Consider the following 24,377-nt stretch of genomic DNA (forward strand, 5'->3'; position numbering starts at 1 on the left):
ATTTCTGTTTCTTTCACTTGTGTCCATTGGGATTTTAAGCTTGCGATTAACCATTGTTCTGAAGAATGCTTTATGTTGCTCTGGATGGCAAGAGGATTTGTGTGTGGTAAGATTGGTGGTTGTTGGCTTTCTGAAAATTTGAAATTTATGCTTCTGATTTTTGAGGTTGTTATAGTTAATGCCTTCCGGTGTTTCATATTCTACTGTGAATTAGATTTTGTGTATTTTATTAAGTTCTATCTATTTCTATATCTATTTCTATATCTATTTCTATATCTATTTCTATATCTATTTCTATATCTATTTCTATATCTATTTCTATATCTATTTCTATATCTATTTCTATATCTATTTCTATATCTATTTCTATATCTATTTCTATATCTATTTCTATATCTATTTCTATATCTATTTCTATATCTATTTCTATATCTATTTCTATATCTATTTCTATATCTATTTCTATATCTATTTCTATATCTATTTCTATATCTATTTCTATATCTATTTCTATATCTATTTCTATATCTATTTCTATATCTATTTCTATATCTATTTCTATATCTATTTCTATATCTATTTCTTCTGTTGCTCCATTGAACAGAATAGGTGTGTCGTCAACATAGCGTTTGTAATAAAGCAGCTTATCTTTTAGTTGGATTTGGGACCTAAAAAGTTCTTTTCAAGGTTATTGATATATATGTCTGCTAGCAAGCCTGCAAGACTACTACCCATTGCCAGTCCATCTTCCTGAATGTAAAGCTTGTTGTTGAACAGGAAGTAGTTGGGTGACAATATAAGTTCCAAGATCTCTAAGAGGTCATAGATTTCAGCTCTACCCATTGTCCCATGTTTTAGTAAGTTATTCCTTATTAAACTAATTATTTTCTTGACAGGTACGTTTGTATATAGGTTTGCTACGTCAACAGATGCAAATTTAGCTGTGACTGGGATATCTTTTATACTATTGATGATCTCATAAGTGTTTTTAATGGAGTAGTTATTTTCAAATGCATATGCCTTGCGATGACTTGGTCAGTGATGGCACAAATCGACACCATTGAGATGTGATATAAACGCTACTCTTTTTTTTCAGGTTTCAGAATGAGGGAGGGAGGCGAGACCTAAAGTTTTTAAGTTAATTACGCTCTCACACTTTAGAGGTCTGGGGGGGTGGGGGGGTATGTTATCGTGAACGCAATTGACATAAAATATTCAAAGGTTCCGACGCTTTTTGAAAGTTCCTGCTGTTCTACCCAAATTGGGTTTTTTGTACGAGAAAAGTGTTCGCATTTTAAAGCACACTATGCAACAGGATCACCATATTTTTTGATTATCTTAAGAATTTCAATGACCACCTGCTCCCACCTGATACTACGTAGAAAATTTTCTGTAAAAAGCTCGCCTTCTACATCCATCACAAAAAGAATGATCACTTGCTTTTACTGATATACACAACTTTAACGCATTTGTTTCCCCTCTCATAATCTTTAAGGAGCAGCTGATCAATTGTGTTTGTTGTACCGGTATGTGCTGAATTTAAAAATCACACTCTTGAAGTGATAACAACCGATGCGTTGGCCTGCTGTTCATTAGGTACAAATTTAGGAAGAATGAAAGTGTTTGATGCTCTGTAACGTTATCTCATCCCAGTACCAGCGAAACATTTTCAGTGGAAATGCTCTCTTCTCCAGTGAATATGTACTTCCTCTCCCAGTGAGTGAGTGTACGGATTGCGAATGCGACAGTAAAATTTACGACGGTTCTGTTAACCTCGTACTTTTCTGCGCCAAGGTAAAAATAAATGGAATTAGTACCAGTGTAGAAACCAGTTTGGCAAAGTATCGGTGCCTCACAACTGGTTTTTAGTTAACTCGGATGTTCCTTATTCCACTTCAGAAAAAAATTGAGTATCAAAACTGTGATAGAAATTGCACAAACCGAGAAGACTTCATTTGTCTACAGCACTTCGGTGCAGGAAAGTTTCTCGCTGCTTCCATTTCCGTCAGATTAGGTTCGGTTCCGCAGAAAAAAATGTGTCCAAGGTATTTAATCGCGACCTGGCGAATTCTTATTTATCCGACTTAAAATGTGACTCCAGCTCCGTTAAGCGCTTAAAATATATGGCATAGAATGTCTAAAGGTTCTCCCCCAAGGCAGTACTAATCACAATATCGTCTACATAATGTTGAATGTGCCTATTATTCTTCTCTTGGAACTTCATAAAGTGCTCTCATAACGGCCCCTGATGTAGACAGATCGAAAGGCATTCCTCTAAACTGGTAACATCTTGGGTTCCACATAAAGGCTGTACACTTCCTCCTATATCTTCACCTTCCAGTTGGTCACATTCTACAATAAACGGCATCATTCCGCCATGAGCGTCAGTGAATAAATGCGCACTGCCGTCTCTTTCCGTTACAGTGTGCATTGGATTAAAACGTCAACTGTCTGATGTTCATCCCTTTAGTTGCTTTATTAACTACTGCTTTGTAGGTACTGGTTACGATTTGCTATGGAACCGCTCATGATTCTTAACTTCACTTCCACTAGTGCATTATCAGCCAAGATGTTTTTGAAAATAGATAGACGTAACATCTTAATATTTCTACCCGTTCCCCCCGCTTAGCTTCAGGCACGTCCACTGATATTTTAATCTTACTTTGAATACTAGTCAGAGCATTGTAATGGTTTTCCTGAAGACCAGTGTCTTCCTCAGAATTCTTGTAAGTTCCAGTACTCCTTTTTTCGAAAACGATTAACCTCATATTTACGAATGCAACACCCTAATCATCTCCCGCGTCGTATCCTTACTCTCTCCTCTCCTGTCCCTTCCACTAGTCAATCTTGGTTTGACGGAAATGAAGTGTAAGAGAATGTATTTACAAACCTGTTCAGAGCCGGGCAATTCTGAGAACTAAACTGATATTAATTGATACGGAAATGGATACACTTTGCTCGTACTTCTGAATTCTGAGGTTTGTCAGTGCCTGGCCTTTAATGGGTTTACTTTGTTCACAGCAAGGACAATATGCGGGTGATACTGAAAATGCAAGTGGGTAGAATTTTCTGAAATAGCTCCCCTCCTCCTCGCTGGCTGTTGTCCCAAATTCCCCATATTTGGACTACTATGAAAGGCATTAAAATGTCCTCTCAGAGGCTCAGCATTCGTTTGCTCAGTAGGTGCTTCGCGACCCCGGGGTTCCTGAGCTGGGGACTGGTAAGCGCCACCGGTCCTGTCACCGCAAGCTCTGGTTATAGTTCAGCGACCACCGTGCGGCGCAGCGGTTGAATGGTGAGAGTTTTGGAGAACGCAGGGGTCTCTGCTTCATGGCCTGGACCGCGAAGAAGGTACACAACTCTATAAAAAGAACCTCAACCTCAAGGTGTGCTACGTGCTGAGGTGGTGAATGGGTGTTGAGGTAAAACAGTCTCTAGCGGCCAACCTCTGGGGCACCTGCCGGCCCCCAGTTGTACGACGCTTGCTCAGGCACTCACGGCTCTGCCTGGGTCGACGGTTGTTTCCCCAGCGTCTCGTGGATCCCTGTGCAACTCTCATCAACCTACTACTCCTGACGTTCCGTGTACGGGTGTACGGTCAGGCAGCACCTACACCCACTCCTCAGAGAGAGCTCGGTTGGTCAGTCCTCCCGAAAAGACTCCTGAGAATCGTAGTAACAGGTCATTAGTGTGCCATAACGCTTTCATTGTAATCAAGATAAATAAGGAAAGCTTTGAGAATATATTGCCTTTCTATATTCACAAGGAATTGCAAGGTATTGCTGGGTCTCTGAAAAGCGTCAAAAGACTTCGTAATCGAACGCTTTTAGTTGAAACTGTTAATTCCAACCAAATGTCGAAGCTTATGGGATGTAAGGCCTTAGGTGACTGCCCAGTCCAGGCTGAGTTGCAAAACACCCTTAACTTTAGTAAGGGCGTAGTTACGTGTTCTGATATAATGGTGGACCCCACGGAGTTACGTGAGAAGAAGAACGTGGGAACCACGGAGTTGCAGAATTGTATGAGGAGAGTCAATGGTAAGTTGGAAAATCGGCAACGGCCATTCTAACGTTTAGTACTCTAGAATTACCGGAACATATCCTTGCAGACTACATCCGCCTTAAGGTTCGCCCTTTTGTTCCGAAACCCATGTGATGCTATGCACTTGTCGATGTACCTGCGGGGGAAACGCTGCACTTGCAACTGACGTCGTTCGGAAGCCGTCAGCAGTAGGCTTATCACCTAAGCCACATACCACTCCCCAACATCAGAAGCCGAGTAATCCATCAGCGCAACCCAGGCAACCGCTTCCTATTGTCAGAACTACTTTTCGAAGAACGTATTTGTTTGCTAGGTCCAGGAAAGCGGCAGGTAAATCGTCGAACCGACGAGCTTTCTCACTTCCGGATGGAGACTATGCTCTTGAGGATATGGACTTCCAATCGGAGGAACCAGAGAGCATAGAACCCTTTAACGTTCCCCTGACCTCCCCAGTAAATCAACGCCTCCGAGGGAGAAAGGAAAGAACCACCATCGCTAACCAAAGGTTTCCAGAGACTTCTGTGCTGCTGTGGAATTAGAATGGAAATCGCCCACATTGCAGGTGCTGGTCCAGGATAAAACTTTCTGCACCTGCTTACAAGAAACACGCCTTAGTCACAGAAACTTGCATTACAGGGCTACCACATACACAGGAAGGACGATACTACTGGAGACAGGATCCTTGATGACACATGCCACTGCTCTCATGTCCCTCTTACCACGACCATGCAATTGCTGTGGAAGTTCTCACCTTTTAATATGACTGTTTTTCGTACCTGCCTCCCAATGACGGTTTTGACGCTGTGGCAGACTTCTTCCAGGCACTCCCACGCCCATTCTTCCTTTTTTTGGGGGGGGGGGGGGACTTCAGTGCCCACAGTGTGCTGTGGGGCTCGGCTATTACTTGCTAAAGGGGACGGATGATCGAGCGACTCGTCCATGCTGAGAATATCTGTCTTCTGAACGCGGGTTAGATGACTCACTTTTCCACAACTGCAGGGTCTTTTTCAGCTATTGACCTTTTTTGTTTCCCAGTTATTGCAGACTCAGTTCACTGGGAAGAGGCTCCAGATTTACATTCTAGAGACCACTTTCCAGTGTGGATCCGTCTACCAACTAGGATGGTGGCGAACTCGAGACCATGCAGGTGGCTGATACAAAGGACAAATAGGTTACAATACAGTCGACAGGCTGTTTTTGAACTAAAGGATTGTGCATAGGAGGTGGTGGCCCATATCATCATGAGATCCAAAGGGCTGCCACAGAGCCCATCCCCAGCTCTAGTAACCACCTCGGACGACGGCCTGTACCTCAGTGGAATGACGACTGTCCATTGGCAATCAGGGCCAGACGGACAGCTCTGTGGAAGTTCAGTGTCCAACTACAGACAGTCTTCATGCTTTCAGGTCTCAGAGAGCACATGCAAGGCTAGAGATCAAAGAACGGAAGAGGGCTTCCTGGAGAGCATTTAAGACTTCCATTAATCGTCCACTTGCGCTCTGCATATTTGGGAATTAATAAGATGGATTTCAGGCAAGGGTAATCATTGTCAAATAGTGGTGTCTTGGTGGGCACGTCAGAAGACATGGCCCACGTTTTCGCTGAACACTTCTTTTCCGTTACTAAGTCATCCAGAAAAGCTCCTGCTGTTCACGTATTCCATCAAACTGCAGAGATGAGCAAGTCCTATTTCTCCTCGTCTAATGAGGAAGTCAACAACCTTCCATTCTCCATGTGGGAACTGGAGTCAACTTTACCTGCAGCCAGAGTCACTGCTCTGGGACCTAATGATATCCATTATACCATGCTTCATCTAAGCCCTGAAGCGAAAGGTCATCTCATCTCTCGTTTCAGATCTGGTTTGGTGGACAGTACCCCACGACTAGGAAGGAGGCAATATTAATCCCATTTTGGAAACCAGTCAAGGACTGTAGCGCCCCTAACAGTTAAGAGAGTCACCCTTACTAGTTGTATGGGTAAAACTCTTGAACGCATGGCCAACCGCCGCCTCATCTGGCTGCTCGAGTCCCGAGGCCACCTGAGCCGCTCCCAGTGCGGTTTTGGGCGCTAGGATTCCACTCTTGACAACTTAATTCTACTGGAGACAGAGATACAGGAGTCCTACTTAGTCCGAAACCATTTAGTTTGTATTTTTTGACCTCTATACAGCATAAGACACTACTTGGAGGTAAAACATCCTTCGCCAACTTCATGAATGGGAACTATGTAAACGCCTGCCGCTTCTGATCAAATCCTTTCTCGAGGACCGGCGTTTCCGTTATCGCATTGGAGATGCCATGTCTTATTGCAGTTTTCAGGAGTATGTCGTGCCCCAGGGCAGTATCCTCCGTGTCACATTGTTTGCCATCGTTATCAATGGCATTTCCTCTGCAGTCAGCAGCCCTGTCAAATGCTCTTTCTTTGTGGATGACTTTGCAATCTTCTGCTCTTCCTCTGATCTTCCGACGAGGCAGCTACAACTGACCATTAGGAGGCTGGAAACGTGGACTCAGGTAACTCGTTTTCGGTTCTCACCTGAGAAGACTGTGCGTGTGTGCGTGTCAATTTTAATCGTGCTCGTCGGAGTTTTAACCAAGCAGAGCTTACAATGGGGGACTGTATTCGTCTTTTTCAAAAGATAGTGCGCTTTTTGAGTTTGTTTGACTCGAAATTAACATGGCTCCCACATCTGAAGGACCTACAAACAAAGGCCTTCAGGTTGTGGAATGTTTTGAAATTCCTTTGCGGAAAAACAGAGCGCTAACAGGTCCCGCCTCTTGCAGTTTTAAAGGGCATTTGTTCGATCATGAGTAGCCTATGGCAGTGTGACTGGATCTGCCAGCGTATCCTTCCAACCTCTGGATGTTAGAAGCTGTCTACCATCAGGGCATTTGGATATCGACTAGGTCCTTCCAGACCAGCCCAGTTTAGTCTGGTTTAGTGGTGAACCACCAATCTAGATGTGGCGACGTATCCTTTTTGGTTCGACAGGCGCTGAAACACTCAGCGTTGCCTCAGTCGTTATCTTTTAGTTCAGTGATCCAACCCACTTCGAACGACTGTTATGGAATCGGCCCCCAAGCGATCCAGCCATTTGGCACATGTGCTACGGCCTGCCTCAAGGATCTGGACTTCTCTGGCATGAAAATCTACACCCAGGGATGGGACGCACTGCCGCCTTGGTGTCTTCAGAGGCCCAAAGTGATTTTAAGCTTGACACAGTACACGAAAAGTTGTACTCCAGATTTGGTTGTTACAACTTAGACGAAAACAATTTTAAGTATGTACCATAGTTTTATCATTTATACAAATGGATCCCATCGGGGGAATGCTCTCGGTTGTTCTGTGGTTTTCCCTGATAGGGTTCTCAAAGTGTCTCGTCCATGACTCCTCAGTGGTTCCAACACTGTGGCAAGGTGGTGATCTTTTCTTGGGCACCTGGCCGCATTGGGATACAGGATAACGACATGGATGACAAAGCTGCCAAGGAAGCATGTTGGAATGGTGCTGTCCATCAGTGTCCCATCCCGTTACACGCCATTGTCATTTTCTGACGGATGTAAGATGCATCATGTGCCAGTGGGAGACTGAATGGTCGCTCAAATCGACTACAAAGGCTCGGCAGACTTCGTGCCAGCCTCGCTGCTGGAAGGAGGTTTTGCTTACCAGCCTGCGCATCGGGCATAGCCCTTTCACACGTGGCTTCCTCCTATGGAGAGAGGATCCACCATTCTGTGAAGTTCGTGGTGTGCCGCTTCCAGTTCAACATATTACGGCTACATGTGGCCTGTATACTGATAATAGGGCAACCCTCGGTCTCGCTGGAGATCTGCCCACCGTCCTCCCAGATACCGATACCAGTGTTACATCTACATGATTACTCTGCATTTCACATTTGAGTGCTTGGCAGAGGGTTCATCGAACCACAATCTCTACCATTCCACTCCCGAACAGTGCGCGGGAGAAACGAGCACCTAAACCTTTCTGTTAGAGCTCTGATTTCTCTTACTTTGATGATCATTCCTACCTATGTAGGTTGGGCTCAACAAAATATTTTCGCATTCGGAAGAGAAAGTTGGTGACTGAAATTCGTAAATAGATCTCGCCGCAACGAAAAACGTCTTTGCTTTAATGAGTTCCATCCCAACTCACGTATCACATCTGCCACACTCTCTCCCCTAGTAAGTGATAATACAAAACGAGCTGCCCTTTTTTGCACCCTTTCGATGTCCTCCGTCGATCCAACCTGGTAAGGATCCCACACCGGGCAGCAATATTCTAACGGAGGACGAACGAGTGTAGTGTAAGCTCTCTCTTAAGTGGATTTGTTGCATCCTTTGTGTCCTGCCAATGTTACGCAACCTTTGGCTTGCCTTCCCCACAATATTATCTATGTGGTCTTTCCAACTAAAGTTGTTCATTTTAACATCCATGAATTGTGAAATTTTGTGAACTGTCAGGCCCCATCCCTAAACTGGTAGAGAAGGGCGGCAGACTTCAATACGTCATAAACTGCTCCCCATGTGGGAGCCTTCGTCTCCACCCACGAGACTTGAATGTTTACTTTTCGTTAGGGCGCTGATGACCATGCTGTGGAGCGACCCCTAAACCCAAATAATAGCCCATCATCTTCAAAATGTATTTGATTCTCTTTCTTCTCTCTTTAAATCTTTCTTTTTTTTTTTTAGCCACAGTGACGCGTTTGCACTTGATAGTCCTCACTGCGACTTCTGACCCATTTCCCATTACTTCAGTTTCAGAGCGGGCCGTCTCCAAAACTTCATTTGCTTCACTGAATTACGACTTCTCAGATTACGACTTGTGCTTGTGGCAGGCTGTAACCATTGATTTTGCACTCTATCTCCGGCATATGTTCGAAGTTTTTTGTTTTTTCTCGAGACCAAAATTTAAGAAAGGTGTTTCAAATTCTTCACGTTCCGGATAATTTTCGGATACATAAATGTTCCAGATATGTGTTTATCACTTCGCGTGGCTGACGCTCATGTCTGTTTTAGCTTGTTCACTTTAGTGTGTCTGAAATGTTTAAGCTGTTTGATAAGGGGCACCGGATGTAATCCTGGTAGAGTTCATTGTCCTCAAAATTCCATTATCTACAGTTATTTAGGGCCCATTGTCACTGTTAGTCTCTTTCGTTTAATGCTACATTAATCTCGTGCAGTAGAAGCTCTATTCCGTCCGACTCTTCGCCGCAGTCTAAGACTTGGCGGCGGGTTTCGTTTGCTTCAGCACCCACTACCGCTCGCCCACCCACCCACCCACAAACTCTACTGACCAATTTCGCCGCGCACGCTATTGCGCATTGTTTCTGTCAGCGATATTACATTCAAACATGTACGGGTACTTCTCCTTCACAATAGGTACGGTGGTACTTTGTATCGACGATATTATACAACCTAGCCACTAGGGAGTGCACAGAAGCAGATTAAGCTACCTCTCTGACCTCTTCACCTCAAGAAAGAGAGCAATAGCTGCGGAGCTGACACTCTCCAGTCTAATAAATGTGACGTTCCCAGGGTGATTTGCCGTGTAAGTGAATGCCCAAGAACTTGATGGTATCTAATCTTTATTTGGTGATTATTCAGTGTCACTGACCGTCTGTTTGGCTTTCCGTGACTTCGTGTAAATTGCCTAAGGTTTCTCTCTTACGTTGGCAGGAAGGGAATTAACAAACCTGCTACAGAATGTTGATGAAATTTGTGTTCGACGGATATTCTGTTACAATGATGGCGTCATCTGCAAATACGGTACATTTCTGCTGTACACACACCATTCACAACTGCAGGCAGATCTTAGCACACATCAGTCGCTGAAGGAATCAGGGGGACAAAAGGTGTTTTGGTACCCAAATACTATTGTCTGTATTACTAAATGAATAATGCGGTTCATGACCCAATACCAGATGCACGCTGCATATGTAACTTTGATTTTTCAGTATTTCATACAAATATGGAGTAACTTCTAATTGTCATAATATAGTACTTCGGAGGTATAACCTTACGACAAAAGTTTAACATCGTAGGGCGAGGTACGTTGTTGTGGTCTTCAGTCCAGAGACTGGTTTGATGCAGCTCTCCATGCTACTCAATCCTGTGCAAGCTTCATCTCCCAGTACCTACTGCAACCTACATCCTTCTGAATATGTTTAGTGTATTCATCGCTTGGTCACCCTCTGCGACTTTTACCCTCCGCGCTGCCCTCGAATACTAAATTGGTGATCCCTTGATGTCTCAGAACATGTGCTACCAACTGATCGCTTCTTCTTGTGAAGTTGTGCCACAAATCTCTCTTCTCCCCAATTCAATTCAGTACCTCCTGATTAGTTGCGTGATCTACCCATCTAATCTTCAGCATCCTTTTGTACCACCACATTTCGAAAGCTTCCATTCTCTTTTTGTCTAATCTATTTATCGTCCACGTTTCACTTACATACATGGCTACACTCCATACAAATACGTTCAGAATAGACTTCCTGAAACTTAAGTATATACTCGATGATAGCAAATTTCTCTTCACAAACGCTTTCCTGGCCATTGACAGTCTACATTTTATATCCTCTCTACTTCGACAATCATTATTTTGCTCCTCAAATAGCAAAACTCATTTACTATTATAAGCGTCTCATTTCCTAGTCTAATTCGTGCAACATCACGCGACTTATCGACTACATTCAATTATCTTCGTTTTGCTTCTGTTGATGTTCCGTTCAGCTGCTCTTCCAAGTCCTTTGACGTCGCCGATGACATTGTAATCCTGTCAGAGACAAGTTTTTATTTCTCCTCCATTGAATTTAATTCCTACTCCTAATTTTTCTTTTGTTTCGTTTACTGCTTGCTCAGTATACAGATTGAATAACATAGGGGATAGGCTACAGCCCTCTCTCCCTTCCCAACCAATGCTTCCCTTTCATGTCCCTCGACTCTTGTAACTGCCATCTGGTTTCTGTACAAATTGTAAATAGCCTTTCGCTCCCTGTATTTTACCCCTTCAATCTTCAGAATTTGAAAGAGAGTATTCCAGTCAACATTGTCAAAAGCTTTCTCTTAGTCTACAAATGGTAGAAACGTAGGTTTGCCATTTCTTAATCTAGCTCATAAGATGAGCCGTAGGGTCAGTATTGCCTCAGGTGTTCCAACATTTCTACGGAATCCAAACTGATCTTCTCCGAGGTCGGCTTCTAGTTTTTCCATTCTTCTGTAAAGAATTCGCGTTAGTATTTTGCAGCTGTGACTTATTAAACTGATAGTTCGGTAATTTTCACATCTGTCAACACCCGCTTTCTTTGGGATTGGAATTATTATATTCTTCTTGAAGTCTGAGGGTATTTCGCCTGTTTAATACATATTGCTCACCAGGTGGTAGTTTTTTTCAGGACTGGCTCTCCCAAGGCCATCAGTAGTTCCAATGGAATGTTTTCTACTCCGGGGGCCTTGTTTCGACTCAGGTCTTTAAGTGCTCTATCAAACTCTTCACGCAGTATCGATCTCCCATTTCATCTTCATCTACATCCTCTTCCATTTCCCCCCTGCGAGTCCGGGGGTTAGAATAGGCCCGATGTATTACTGACTGTCGTAAGAGGCGACTAAAAAAGTCCCTCCCCCTCAAGGGGGTAATTAGCGCCTGCATCCAGAGACGGAGGGTTCCACGACCTATATTTGCGTTCATTTTGGTTTTTCACTTCTGGTTTCTTTCTTCCTTCCTTTGGTTGGTTCCTTTTTGTTCTTCTCCACCTCACTGTCTTACTTCTCCATGCCGCCTTGAGACAGTCTGTCCTCTCTTCCCCTCTCTCCTTTTTTTCCCCTCTTCTTCCTTACTTCCTCCCTGTGCGTGCCTGAAGGCCGACCAACGCATTCGCATGCGTAGCCGGTGACGGGGTAACGCGTAATTCCCCGCCCTGGGTAGACAAGTAAGGCACACACGTACCCCCTGGTAAAGGCCAGGCCCAGGGAGGGGTGATTGCCTGAGCTGACACCTTCCGACCATGCCGATTGGTCCCTCCGTCCGTTTCTCGAGAGGTGTGACCTGAGGTGTGAACAATCACCTAAGGCGGAAGTGCCCTCTGGAAGGGCCCCCAAAAGGAAGGAGCGCGCCATTGGGGACGCTGGCAATCATGGGGGATTCCTCCGCAATGGATTTCTCTTCGTCTCTCTCGACTTCTGCCCACAAGCGGAAACTTGACTAGCCACCAGTGACAAAAGTACTACCGCCTGCCCCACTGTTCCTCGTAGTTTCTCGATCTGAGGACGGAAAGGATTTTTCCTCTGTCAACCCTTTCTTTATCTAGAAGGGCGTAGATGCCATAGCCAGATCGGTCAAGTCTTGTACCAGGTTGCGTAATGGTACCTTGTTACTAGAAACTGAGAGAGTCTTTCAGGCACAAAAACTGCTTCGGGGCACACTCCTGTACACTCCTGTACACTCCTGTACACTCCTGTACACTCCTGTACACTCCTGTACACTCCTGTACACTCCTGTACACTCCTGTACACTCCTGTACACTCCTGTACACTCCTGTACACTCCTGTACACTCCTGTACACTCCTGTACACTCCTGTACACTCCTGTACACTCCTGTACACTCCTGTACACTCCTGTACACTCCTGTACACTCCTGTACACTCCTGTACACTCCTGTACACTCCTGTACACTCCTGTACACTCCTGTACACTCCTGTACACTCCTGTACACTCCTGTACACTCCTGTACACTCCTGTACACTCCTGTACACTCCTGTACACTCCTGTACACTCCTGTACACTCCTGTACACTCCTGTACACTCCTGTACACTCCTGTACACTCCTGTACACTCCTGTACACTCCTGTACACTCCTGTACACTCCTGTACACTCCTGTACACTCCTGTACACTCCTGTACACTCCTGTACACTCCTGTACACTCCTGTACACTCCTGTACACTCCTGTACACTCCTGTACACTCCTGTACACTCCTGTACACTCCTGTACACTCCTGTACACTCCTGTACACTCCTGTACACTCCTGTACACTCATGTACGGGTGGAGGCTCACCGCACTTTGAATTCGTTTTGTGGTGTGGTATACACTAGATCACTCGGTGGATTGACTGAGGAGGAGATTCAGTCTTTCCTCGCTGAGGAGGGCGTGACGGTTGTCCATAGGGTCATGAAAAACGTCAACAATGACCTTGTACCGACCCAGGCACTTTTCTTGACCTTTGATAGTGTTCAGCTGCCGCCGCGCATCAAAGCGGGCTACGAGGTTATTTCTGTTCTCCCCTATGTCCCGACACCTACGCGCTGCTACCAGTGTCAGCGTTTCAATCACACTCACCAGTCTTGTTCCAATGTGGCTAAATGTCACTTGTGGCAGGGATGCCCATGAGGGTGACTGTCCACTTCAGTCTCCTCGTTGTGTGAACTATCAGGGTGACCATGCAGCATCCTCCCGCGACTGTCCCATCTACAAGGAAGAACGATGTATACAGGAAATTCGGGTCAAAGAGAAAGTGTCCACCTCGGCTGCTCGCAAGCTATTTGCTAGTAGGAAGCCCCTGTTGCTCCCAGCGGGGAAGTACAGTACTGTCCTCGCCTCGCCTCTCCTTGGACTACCAGGGAGGTGGCGACGCAGACATGTGATCTTTCAGCACTACGGTCATCCGTTTGGGCAGCGCTAAGGTCGCCCGGTCGACGCCTCCACTTCCTCCCGTCGTCCCTCAGACACAAGCACCTTCATCAGCTTCTGCCAAGACGAAGACCCAGAAGTCCGATGCACGGGCGTTAAAGAAGGAACTGTCCCGTGCAGACTTCCTACGTACCTCGAACTCACAGCCATCGACCAATACTTCCACAAAACGACCTTCCAAGAAGGCTCATAGGAAGCACAGTTATCCTTCTCCGCCACGGCGCATTTCTTCTACTGCGCCACCCAGCGGTTGCCGCCCCAGGCCGTCATCCGTTTCGCCTGGCCGCACCGTTGGTAGCTGAACATCTGGCTGTTCACCAGCAGAGGAAACTCCCCCTCCCGGCCACCTTAACAAGATGGCCGGTGAACCTATAGAACAAATGGACGATGACTGTCCGCCTACTGCCAGCGGCTGCAGTGCTCGCTCGAAGCCAGGCCCTCAGCGGCCTTTGAGGTGACCCCTTCTTGCATCTTCTTCTCACGATGGTACTTATTCACTAGACTATTCGCAGCATTCGTTCCAACCGAGAGGACTTGAAATTTCTGCTCCGCTTGCACCGTCCGCTCGTCGTAGCCGCCCAGGAAACGAAGCTACGCCCATGCGATCAAATTTCATTGGCACACCTTACCCCTGTGCGTTTTGCCCTACCCCCTGTGGCAGGTATTCCGGCTCGTGGAGGGGTTATGTTGCTGGTCCGGGATGATATCTACTACGATCCCATCACGTTAATTCGGACGGCAACTGCCTGCACGCCGGTGTGCACTCTCCCCACTTTTACATTTTCCATTTGCACCGTTTACACTCCATCGTCGTCTGCCGTTACCAGGGCAGACATGCTGCAAATTATTGCTCAGCTACCTGCACCGTTTTTGCTAATTGGAGACTTCAATGCTCACCATCCTCTTTGGGGCTCTCCAGCATCCTGTCCGAGACGCTCCCTGTTAGCAGACGTTTTCAACCAGCTCAGTCTAGTCTGCCTTAATACTGGCGCCCCTACTTTCCTTTCAGACACCTCTCACACCTATTCCCATTTGGACCTCTGTCTGTACTACCCAACTTGCACGCCGGTTTGAGTGGTATGCACTTTCTGATACATATTTGAGCGACCACTTCCCGGCCACCTAACTTCCGCTCCTCGAATCGTGAAAGTTACAATGCCCCATTCACCATGCGGGAACTCGAAAATTCACTTGCCCGGTCACGGTCCTCCGGTCCAGGGCCTGATTCTATTCATATTCCGATGCTGAAGAACCTTTCTCGTGCAGGTAAAGGTTTCCTTCTTCGTACTTATAATCGCATCCGGATTGAGGGACATGTTCCCGCATGCTGGCGCGAGTCTGTTGTTGTACCGATTCCTAAGCCGGGGAATGACAAGCACTTGCCTTCCAGTTATCGACCCATCTCGCTTACCAGCTGTGTCTGTAAGGTGATGGAGACAAAGGTTAACTCTCGTTTGGTTTGGTTGCTCGAATCTCGACGCCTACTTACCAATGTACAATGTAGATTTCGTAGGCGCCGCTCTGCTGTTGACCATCTGGTTACTTTGTCGACCTTCATTATGAGTAACTTCTTGCGGAAGCGCCCAACGCGGCTGTGTTCTTTGATTTGGAGAAGGCTTACGACACCTGTTGGAGGGTGGGCATTCTCCACACCATGCATACATGGGGCCTTCGCGGTCGCCTCCCTCTTTTTATTCGTTCCTTTTTAATGGATCGACAGTTCAGGGTACTTGTGGGTTCTGTCCTGTCAGACACCTTTCGCCAGGAGAATGGGATGCCACAGGGCTCAGATATGAGCGTCGCTCTTTTCGCCATAGCGATCAATCCAATAATGGATTGCCTCCCAGATGATGTATCAGGCTCTCTTTTCGTGGACGATTTTACCATCTATTGCAGCGCGGCGTACATGTTTCCTGGAGCGCTGTCTTCAGCGTCCTCTTGACCGTCTTTACTCCTGGAGTGTCGCCAATGGCTTCCGTTTTTCTGCCGATAAGACGGTCTGTATTAACTTCTGGTGCTACAAAGTGTTTCTCCAATCGTCCTTACGACTCGGTCCCATTCCTCTCTCATTTGTGGAGACAACAATTTTTAGGTCTTACATTTGACAGGAAACTTAGCTGGTCTCCACATGTGTCATATTTGGCTGCCCGTTGTACCCGTTCTCTAAATGTCCTCCGTGTTCTCAGTGGCACGTCGTGGGGAGCGGATCGAACCGTCCTACTTCTCCTATGTCGGTCGATCGTCCGCTCCAAGCTGGATTATGGGAACTTCGTATATTCCTCTGCACGGCCGTCCATCTTACGCCGCCTCAACTCCATACAACTTTGGTGTTTACGTCTTGCGAACGGAGCGTTTTATACTAGTCCCGTCGAGAATCTTCATGTTGAAGCCGGTGAGTTGCCACTCACCGGCGCGATATACTGCTTTGTCGTTATGCCTGTCGGCTACTGTCAATGCCCGACCACCTATCGTATCGTTCCTTTTTTGACGACTCTCTCGACCGTCAATACGGGTTGCATGTCTCCGCCTTGTTACCCCCTGGTGTTCGCTTTCGTCGCCTCCTTCAACACCTTGATTTTTCACTCCTTGCAACCTTTAGAATGGGCGAGAGCCACACGCCACCTTGGCTCCATGCTCAGGTTCGCGTTCACCTTGACCTCCGCTCGCTCCCAAAGGAGGTTACCCCCGGTTCAGTATACCACTCCCGTTTTGTCGAACTTCGAAGTTCATTAATATGACCTCCCTGTATACAGATAGCTCTGAGACCAACGTCGGGGTCGGGTGTTCTTTTGTTGTCGGGGCACAAAGTTTCAGATACCGGCTACATGGCCGTTGTTCGGTCTTCACAGCTGAGCTCTTTGCCCTCTACCAGGCTGTTCTTTACATCTGCCGCCTCCGACATTCTGCTTATGTCATCTGCTCCGATGCCCTGAGCGCCATCCAGAGCCTCAGTGATCCGTATCCGGTTCACCCTTTCGTGCACCGGATCCAACGCTCTCTTCTGAAGCTGGTGGTCGACGGTTCTCCGGTTTGCTTTATGTGGGTTTCTGGCAATGTCTGCAGATGTCGCGTCGGAGGCTGCGGTTCTCCAGCCTCGGGCGGCTTCTTGTGGTATCCCTTCACCAGATTGTAGCAGGGTCATTTGTCGGCGCGTGTTATCGCTGTGGCATGCCGACTGGGCTGCACAACAAGCTTCCGGCCTTGAAACCTCTTCCCGCGGCTTGGACGTCCTCCTCAGGCCCTTCTCGGCGGGAGGAGGTCGTTTTGGCCCGGCTACGAATTGGACACTGCCGGTTCAGCCATCGCCATCTGCTGACGTCAGCGTCGGCGCCGTTCTGCCCATGTGGGCAGTTGCTGACGGTCCGCCACATTTTAACGTCCTGTCCGGATTTTACTTCACTGCGTCTTGATCTTGGCCTGCCATGTACTCTGGATGCCATTTTAGTGGATGACCCATGAGCTGCTGCTCGCGTTCTTCGTTTTATCAACTTGACACACCTGTCTAAGGACGTTTGATTATGCTGTTGTTTTTTTTAATCCTATGCCTGTTAATGTCTTTTATAGTGTTGTCCCTTATAGTTGCTGTTTTAACCTTGTGCCTCGCGGTGCATTCCTAACTTAGTCTGGGCGCTAATGACCATTGTAGTTGTGCGCCCTAAAACCATAAAACTCTTCCATTTCCATATAATTGTCCTCAAGTACATCGCCATGTGTAGACCCTCAATATACTCCTTCCACCTTTCTGCTTTTCCTTCTTTACTTGGAACTGGGTTTACATCCGAGCTCTTGATATTCATGCAAGTGGTTCTCTATTCTCCAAAGTTCTCTTTAATTTTCCTTTAGGCAGTATGTACCATACCCTTAGTGATATACGCCTCTAGATTCTTAGATTTGTCCTCTAGCCATTCCTGCTTAGCCATTTTGCACTTCCCGTCGATCTAATTTTTGAGACTTTTGTATTCCTTTCTGCCTTCTTCATTTACTGCATTTTTGTATTTTCTCCTTTCACCAGTTAAATTCAGTATCTCTTCTGTTACTCAAGGATTTGTATTAGCCCTCGTCTTTTTAGCTACTTGATCCTCTGCTGCCTTTACTACATCACTCAGAGCAACCCATTCTTCTTCTGCTGTATTTGTTTCCCCCATTCCTATCAATCAATCCCTAATATTCTTCCTGAAACTCACTACAACCTCTGGTTCTTTAAATTTATCCAGGTCCCATCTTCTTAAATTACCACCTTTTTGTAGTTTCTTCGATTTTAATCTACAGTTCATAACCAATAGATTGTGGTCAGTCCACATCTGACCCTGGAAATGTCTTAATTTTAAACCTGGTTCCTGAATCTCTCACCATTATATAACCTATCTGAAACCTTATAGTATCTCCAGGCTTCTTCCATGTATACAACCTTTTATGATTCTTGAACAAAGTATTAGCCTTGATTAGGTTGTGCTCTGTGCAAAATTCTACCAGGCGGCTTCCTCTTTCATTTCTTAGCCCCAATCCATATTCACCTACTAAGTTTCCTTCTCTCCATTTTCCTACTACTGAATTCGTCACCCATGACTTAAATTTTCGTCTCCCTTCACTATCTGAATAATTTTATAAGTTTTCTTTATCCTGATAACGACGTCCTCTTCAATAGTACCCGCCACGATGGCCGAATGACGGACTATTCTACCTCCGGAATATTTTACCCAAGAAGACACGATCATTTAACCACACAGTAAACCTGCATGGCCTCGGGGAAAATTATGGCTGTAGTTTCCCCTTGCTTTCAGCCGTTCGCAGTACCATCACAGCAAGGCCGTTTTGGTTATTTTTACAAGGCCAGATCAGTCAATCATCCAGACTGTTGCCCTTGCAGCTACTGAAAAGGCTGTTGCCCCTCTTCAGGAACCACACGTTTGTCTGGCCTCTCAACAGATACCCCTCCGTTGTGGTTGCACCTACGGTACGGCTATCTGTATCGCTGAGGCACGCAAGCCTCCCCACCAACGGCAAGGTCCATGATTCATGGGGAGATATATATAAAATTTTATAGTAAATGTTTCATAATGAGAGCTTGAAATTATGTTTAAAGTATTTTGGATTCACAAACCTTACCTGCTTAACGTCAGATTCAAAACAGTCGTGCATCTGCAAAGCAGTCAGTCTGAAACTTTCATGCGTTGGAGTCTCTAAAGGTACTGAAGACGTTTCATGTGGAAGATACTTTTAATGAATCCTAATTTGAGAATATTTTTATGATCTTGTTGTTCGTCACTCGTGCCTGAAATTATCCTACCCACATGTGCTTTTGTAGCCATTTGGGATACATATTATTGTACTTCGTTATAGGTCAGCCTTGTATTGTACTTGATAGATAAGCAGCTGATATATGTATTTGCTGATATGTCTGTTCCATTGTCCTGAGGATGAGGTGAGAATCGTGAGGGGCTGGATATTATCAGTCTTCTCACTGTGTATAAATATTATAGTCCAGTAACTTGGTTTATACCATTTTGATGTATTTTAGAATGTAAGATTCAACTAACACTAATTGGCACGACACGTAACTCTGTACTGTGCCTAATGTTGAAGTATCAGAAGACTTGTAAATTTTCTTTAAGTGTGTCTTCGGCAGAAGTTGTAACAGCTGATTAATTGTTCATTCTGTGTTATCAGTAGATTTGATTAGTTGTGGTTCGCACACGATACAGTATGTCCTGCAGTGAGAGGACGGAATCTTCGTCCTTGAGTTATTCTAGGTGTGGAACTTCCACATACTGTACTGTTCTTTCCTTTCTCTGATACAGAACATACTGTTGCCCATGTGTGGCTTCGTGTGTGGGCTGATACTTTGGTCTGTGCGTCACATCTCGTGCGACATGGCGCACATTTGTAAGTGGACGATGTTTTCTTTGACATCTTTTACAAAATGTTTATATGAGAGTTCGCAGCCTCCAGATAAGATTGTCGGACTTAATAAACGTAGATATAGAAATTATAGGTGAAGGTGTAACTATACTTAAGAATTTAATGACCTTGAAAGTGATTGTCATTACTTTTATTAATTTGTAGAAAATTTACTTTAAGATAATTTAGAAACACCCTAAATAATTTCTGGAAAGTTATATTTACTTCCTGTTGTGTAACCTGTGTATACAGGCAGTTACTATATTTTTTGTTATCCGCCTACATTACTACAGCTACCACAATGGCAGTACGTTTTCCTACAAAGTATCTCTCAACACACTACTTGTAAAATCCCCCAAGTTTATTTCTGTGTGATGCTTTCTCCACGTAATGACAATCTCTATTTGTAACACTATGTAGGAGGAGCGTTCAGTAAGCAATGGGACATATTTTCTCAGCCAATGTCAGTTTTAAAAATTAACAATTTGTCGTGGGACCGAAGTAGGAATATTCCGCGGATTTCCGATAAGTGGCAGCACTGTACGTAGCCTCGAAGTAGAGACCTGTCGAGTTCTCGGTGCAAAACCAGACCAACGCATATATTCGTAGGCCCGGGAGAACATCTACAGAGACCTGGTTGTGGAACAAAAGAAGCACGCCGGCCGCGCACAGCTGCCACTCTTGACGTCGGATGACTCCTCGCTGCTACTCGCCCACCAGTGGGGTGTGTGCCCTTCTGGCTTCCTCGCCGCCTATCTGAGGGCCGTAAAGGGCAACAAAGTGGCCAGCTGTCTGCGCGTTAGGAGGCTGACGGTGATAATTTTTCGTCGAAACGTGGGTGCGTCACTTCCAATCAGAAAGAAAACTGCTATACGTGGGTGGCGCCATACCATCTCCTCCGAAGAAAGAGTTCGAAGACACATCCTGGCCCACTAGTCACGGTGGCGGTCTTCTGGGACTGTGAAGGTGTTGCTATGTTTGATTACATCTGTCACTGTGTGACAGTCAACTCTAAAGTGTGTTGCGCCACCGTGAGGAAGCTGAAGGAACGCCTCCAGCGTGTTCGTCGCCACATAAATGGAAATGAACTTTTACTTCTCCGTGGCGTCTCAAGACCTCAAACGAGTCTGCACACCCGAGAGGAGCATACAAAATTACTTCGGCACAAAGAGATGGAAGCCAGAAGGTGCGAGATCCGGACTGTCGGATGGCTGAATGATGCACTCTGCAGGCGGCGGGGCAAGGGAGCCTGTCGGTGCGACGAGACGCCGACGAGTGGAGTGGAGTGGAGTGGTGGTGGTGCGTGGGCGAGAGAGCCCTCCCAGCAAGGCCGCGACACAACGGAAATTTCGTTGAGAAGTAGGGTTTTGTAGCCGAAATCGCAGGGACTAATATGGTGTATTGGAATCCTGAGTGAAACCAACCTGCGTTAAAAAAATTGTTGCATTACTTACTGAACGCCCCTCGTATATTTCAGTATTTTGTACAATCGAACGTTGCAATTTAGTAATGTGGAAATTATTATTTTGTTGTATTACGATCAGGTCAAACAACCTGCAGAAATATTTCATCTGTACTCGACGTTAAGAAAAGTCTTCCAACACTAGTATTTATTTTCAGCTGTGCTGTAACCTGTAGTGGCTACAGATGCTTTTACATGTTAAATTTGTCTGTGTTGTAAAAATTGCTGTTTAAATGAGTCAATAAATGTAACAGCACAAGTATCTGGTACCTTGGAGGTATTCAGTTTTGTAATGTTGCATGTAATGCAACAATGTACCCATTGTTGTATCATGACCAAAGAATGTTCTTCCAGTATTAGAAAACATATTGCATCTTGCCTCAGCATAAATTTAATACTGTATGATTTACATATGACATATCCTTGTTCTGTTTGTCAAATAGTATTCGACCATATTTAAAAAGTCTCTCTCTCTCTCTCTAGCTGTCAGCTCACTAAACACGTCTGACATTGCTTCCACTCGCTTGTCAGGCGTATTCTGTTCCCTTTCCTGTCGGTCTCTCTTGACCAACTCTTGATTTTTTCGACCCCGACGGTATTAGGTTGCGAGGCCGGAGGGTGTCTTTCATTTTCTTCATTTAATCTTATCTCTTATGAGGAAGAGGACCTGATCAGGCATAGTAGTAGTAGTAGTAGTAGTAGTAGTAGTAGTAGTATTGTTTCGAATCTCCACATTGTATCTGGAGAAAGTTTTGGCAATGCTTGTATTTGAACATTGTGAAGACTGTGCTGTCGATGAGCATTAATTTGTCACCGTCAGCCCATAAGCTGGTGGTAAAGGGAGCAACTTAGTACTGGCTGTGATTCTGAAGATACAATCCTGGCTGCCTGCACTGCTACATCTCCTAACATACTGGGTGTCTACACTGCAGTGATCCTACCATTACTCGCAGTTCCGCATTTGAACACATGATGCACAGTTGGAGACGTTTCTCTGCATCAAAAGTGAGTGTATGGAAGGCTTCTTTCGCCGTCCACCCTTGAGAGACAGATGTTAACCACGGTAAGTGGGAGCCTGCTGCTCTTGGAGATGTCTTCACCAAAAGCAGTGGGGGATACTGGAGAGCTATAACTGCATGTTGCTGCCATTAGTAAAGGGACAATCCTGGAGAGAAGCACAGCACTGAAGTGTCCTTCGTGGCGAGTGAACAAATGCTTGTGACAGAAAGCAGGCTGCTGTTGAAAATTCCCGTGACGTTGTGCACGAGGCTGGAGATTGCTGACGAACACAAAAGTAATTTTGGAGGTGCCAGATGGTTTGAGAAGACTGAAGTAAAAATGACAGGGCACTGTGGTGGAGCCAAGTACGATGTACTTCCTCCCAAAACAATACCTTCTTGGTAAGCAGTCTCCCAGATGCTACTTTGTTCAGAGTTGGGTCTTTGATCCCAGACCTCACGGATGTCTGCCCTGAGCCTATCGTTTGTATTTTGGTGGCCGCTGCTGGGAGAAAGATCACTGTCATTGTGGATGAATGTTTTGCAAGTCTGCTAACGGGAAGACGACACGATGTCTACAGAGCTTCGCCAGATGCCTGCGCGACCGTTACCTGCACCCTACACGGAGAGGGAACGTCAGCTGCCTGCGGGCCAACGACCTTCCACAAAACTGTCTCACGTCAGAACCCCTCTGCCGAGCAGCACGTTTCTTGCAGCCATGTACGTGCCTCACCGTTCCACAAATGTGTACGTCAGTGTTACAGAAGCCAGGACAGCAGTGTACGGAGGGCAGCTCACGAGTGCCGCCGACTGCAGGTCGACGATTCTCCGTCACGCATAGACGTTGCAGTTACTCGCAGCACATCGAGGTGTCCGAACTTGAATTGGGCTGAATGCCATGTTACGCAGAAACAGTGGGTATCACTTTTGTCCGGTGTGGAAGGTGCCAGCTTAGAAGAAATACAGACTTAGCCCAGCACCTCAAACGTGCGATTCCCTTCCCAATGTTTCAACACAGCCGGTGCGATCTGGTTGAGTTGGTTGTGTGTGCACAGTGCATGAAGTATCCGGTCTTCTCTCTACTTTATACTGTACATGTATTTGAATTTCTTTTCTGCAGCTTAATTTTTTCTCCTTGTGAACTCTAATATGTTTAACCAGAAAATACTATATACAAATTTGTGGTTTATCATTTCTCACTTCTGATTAGCAACAGTTTGCTTCAGAGGGGCTGTGGATTTCCAACTGACCCACATGATGCATTGTATTTTAAATCAATGTAAATGAAATAATTACCATTTCAAATAACGTAACTTGTTTGTATGTAATGTGCCATTTAATGTAAATGGCATGGGCAAATGATAGTTATTTGTTGTATTATAGCTGCCAATGAAGTAGGAATATTTCACCGATAACAAACACGCAGCATATCATGACTTCAGAATTAAATCTATCAAAGAACAAGTCATTATTTTGGCCATTTATTTAGTCACAAATATCATACCATTCATGCTCTTGGCACATTCACTGGTGTTGAATTTAATATGTATTAAGCAGTGTGTTGTAAAATTGCCACACCATGCTGTTAAATTTTTACGTTAATGAGCATTTGGCTTGGTGTGGAAATTTTGCAACGAAATATATCCACGCAAACTGAGATGGAAATTTTAAGGTAGATTAATTATAAGTCTTTTATCGTCAATTTTTGGTTCCAGACAGTCACGGCCTAAAGAGCTAGTTGAATTATGTCGCCTCTTTAATTCAGTAATTGCTGAAAGATGATTTATGACTGCAGAGATGCTATGATAATTCCGGAATGAGATTTTCACTCTGCAGCGGAGTGTGCGCTGATATGAGTACCGGACGTGAGTCGCGCTTCGGCAGCTCAGTCGGCAGAGCACCCGCCCGCGAAATGCTATGATAATGCTTGTTTATAACGTGAAAATGTAGGCACATGTTCATAGAAACACTCTAAAGCCTACTTTTCCACTATCTTTTTAAATGATTAAAATTGTTTTGGAACTTAGCTGCTGTAATGTTCTTACTATTGGGGCACTGCACTTACACTATTCATATTAAGATGGGTAGCCACTCACAACGCCCAGGACATTTCACAGTTCCTATTACAGGCTTGTAGAAGTTGTAGAAGGGACTTTGTAAATTTTCGGACATGGGTTCATTAATGAAACTTAGTGGATAAAGTTTGCTCTACAACCTCTCTGTAACAGGAACTGTGGGACACCCTGGCTTTTTTAGTGACCATACGGATGGCGTGTGTTGTGGAGGCTACTGAACC

General features: G+C 45.4%; 1 protein-coding gene across 1 annotated transcript in view; it reads right to left on the reverse strand.

Moving 5' to 3' along the window:
• Positions 1-229: 229 nt before the first annotated feature.
• The window catches only part of LOC126278713 (glutamic acid-rich protein-like), a 101,548-nt gene continuing 77,400 nt past the window's right edge, over positions 230-24,377 (reverse strand). Inside the window, exon 3 of the mRNA XM_049978987.1 lies at positions 230-591. Within this exon, the coding sequence (XP_049834944.1) occupies positions 230-591 (362 nt within the window). The remainder of the gene's footprint in view (positions 592-24,377) is intronic.

Source organism: Schistocerca gregaria, chromosome 6 (assembly GCF_023897955.1).
Source record: "Schistocerca gregaria isolate iqSchGreg1 chromosome 6, iqSchGreg1.2, whole genome shotgun sequence".
Classification (NCBI taxonomy): domain Eukaryota; kingdom Metazoa; phylum Arthropoda; class Insecta; order Orthoptera; family Acrididae; genus Schistocerca; species Schistocerca gregaria.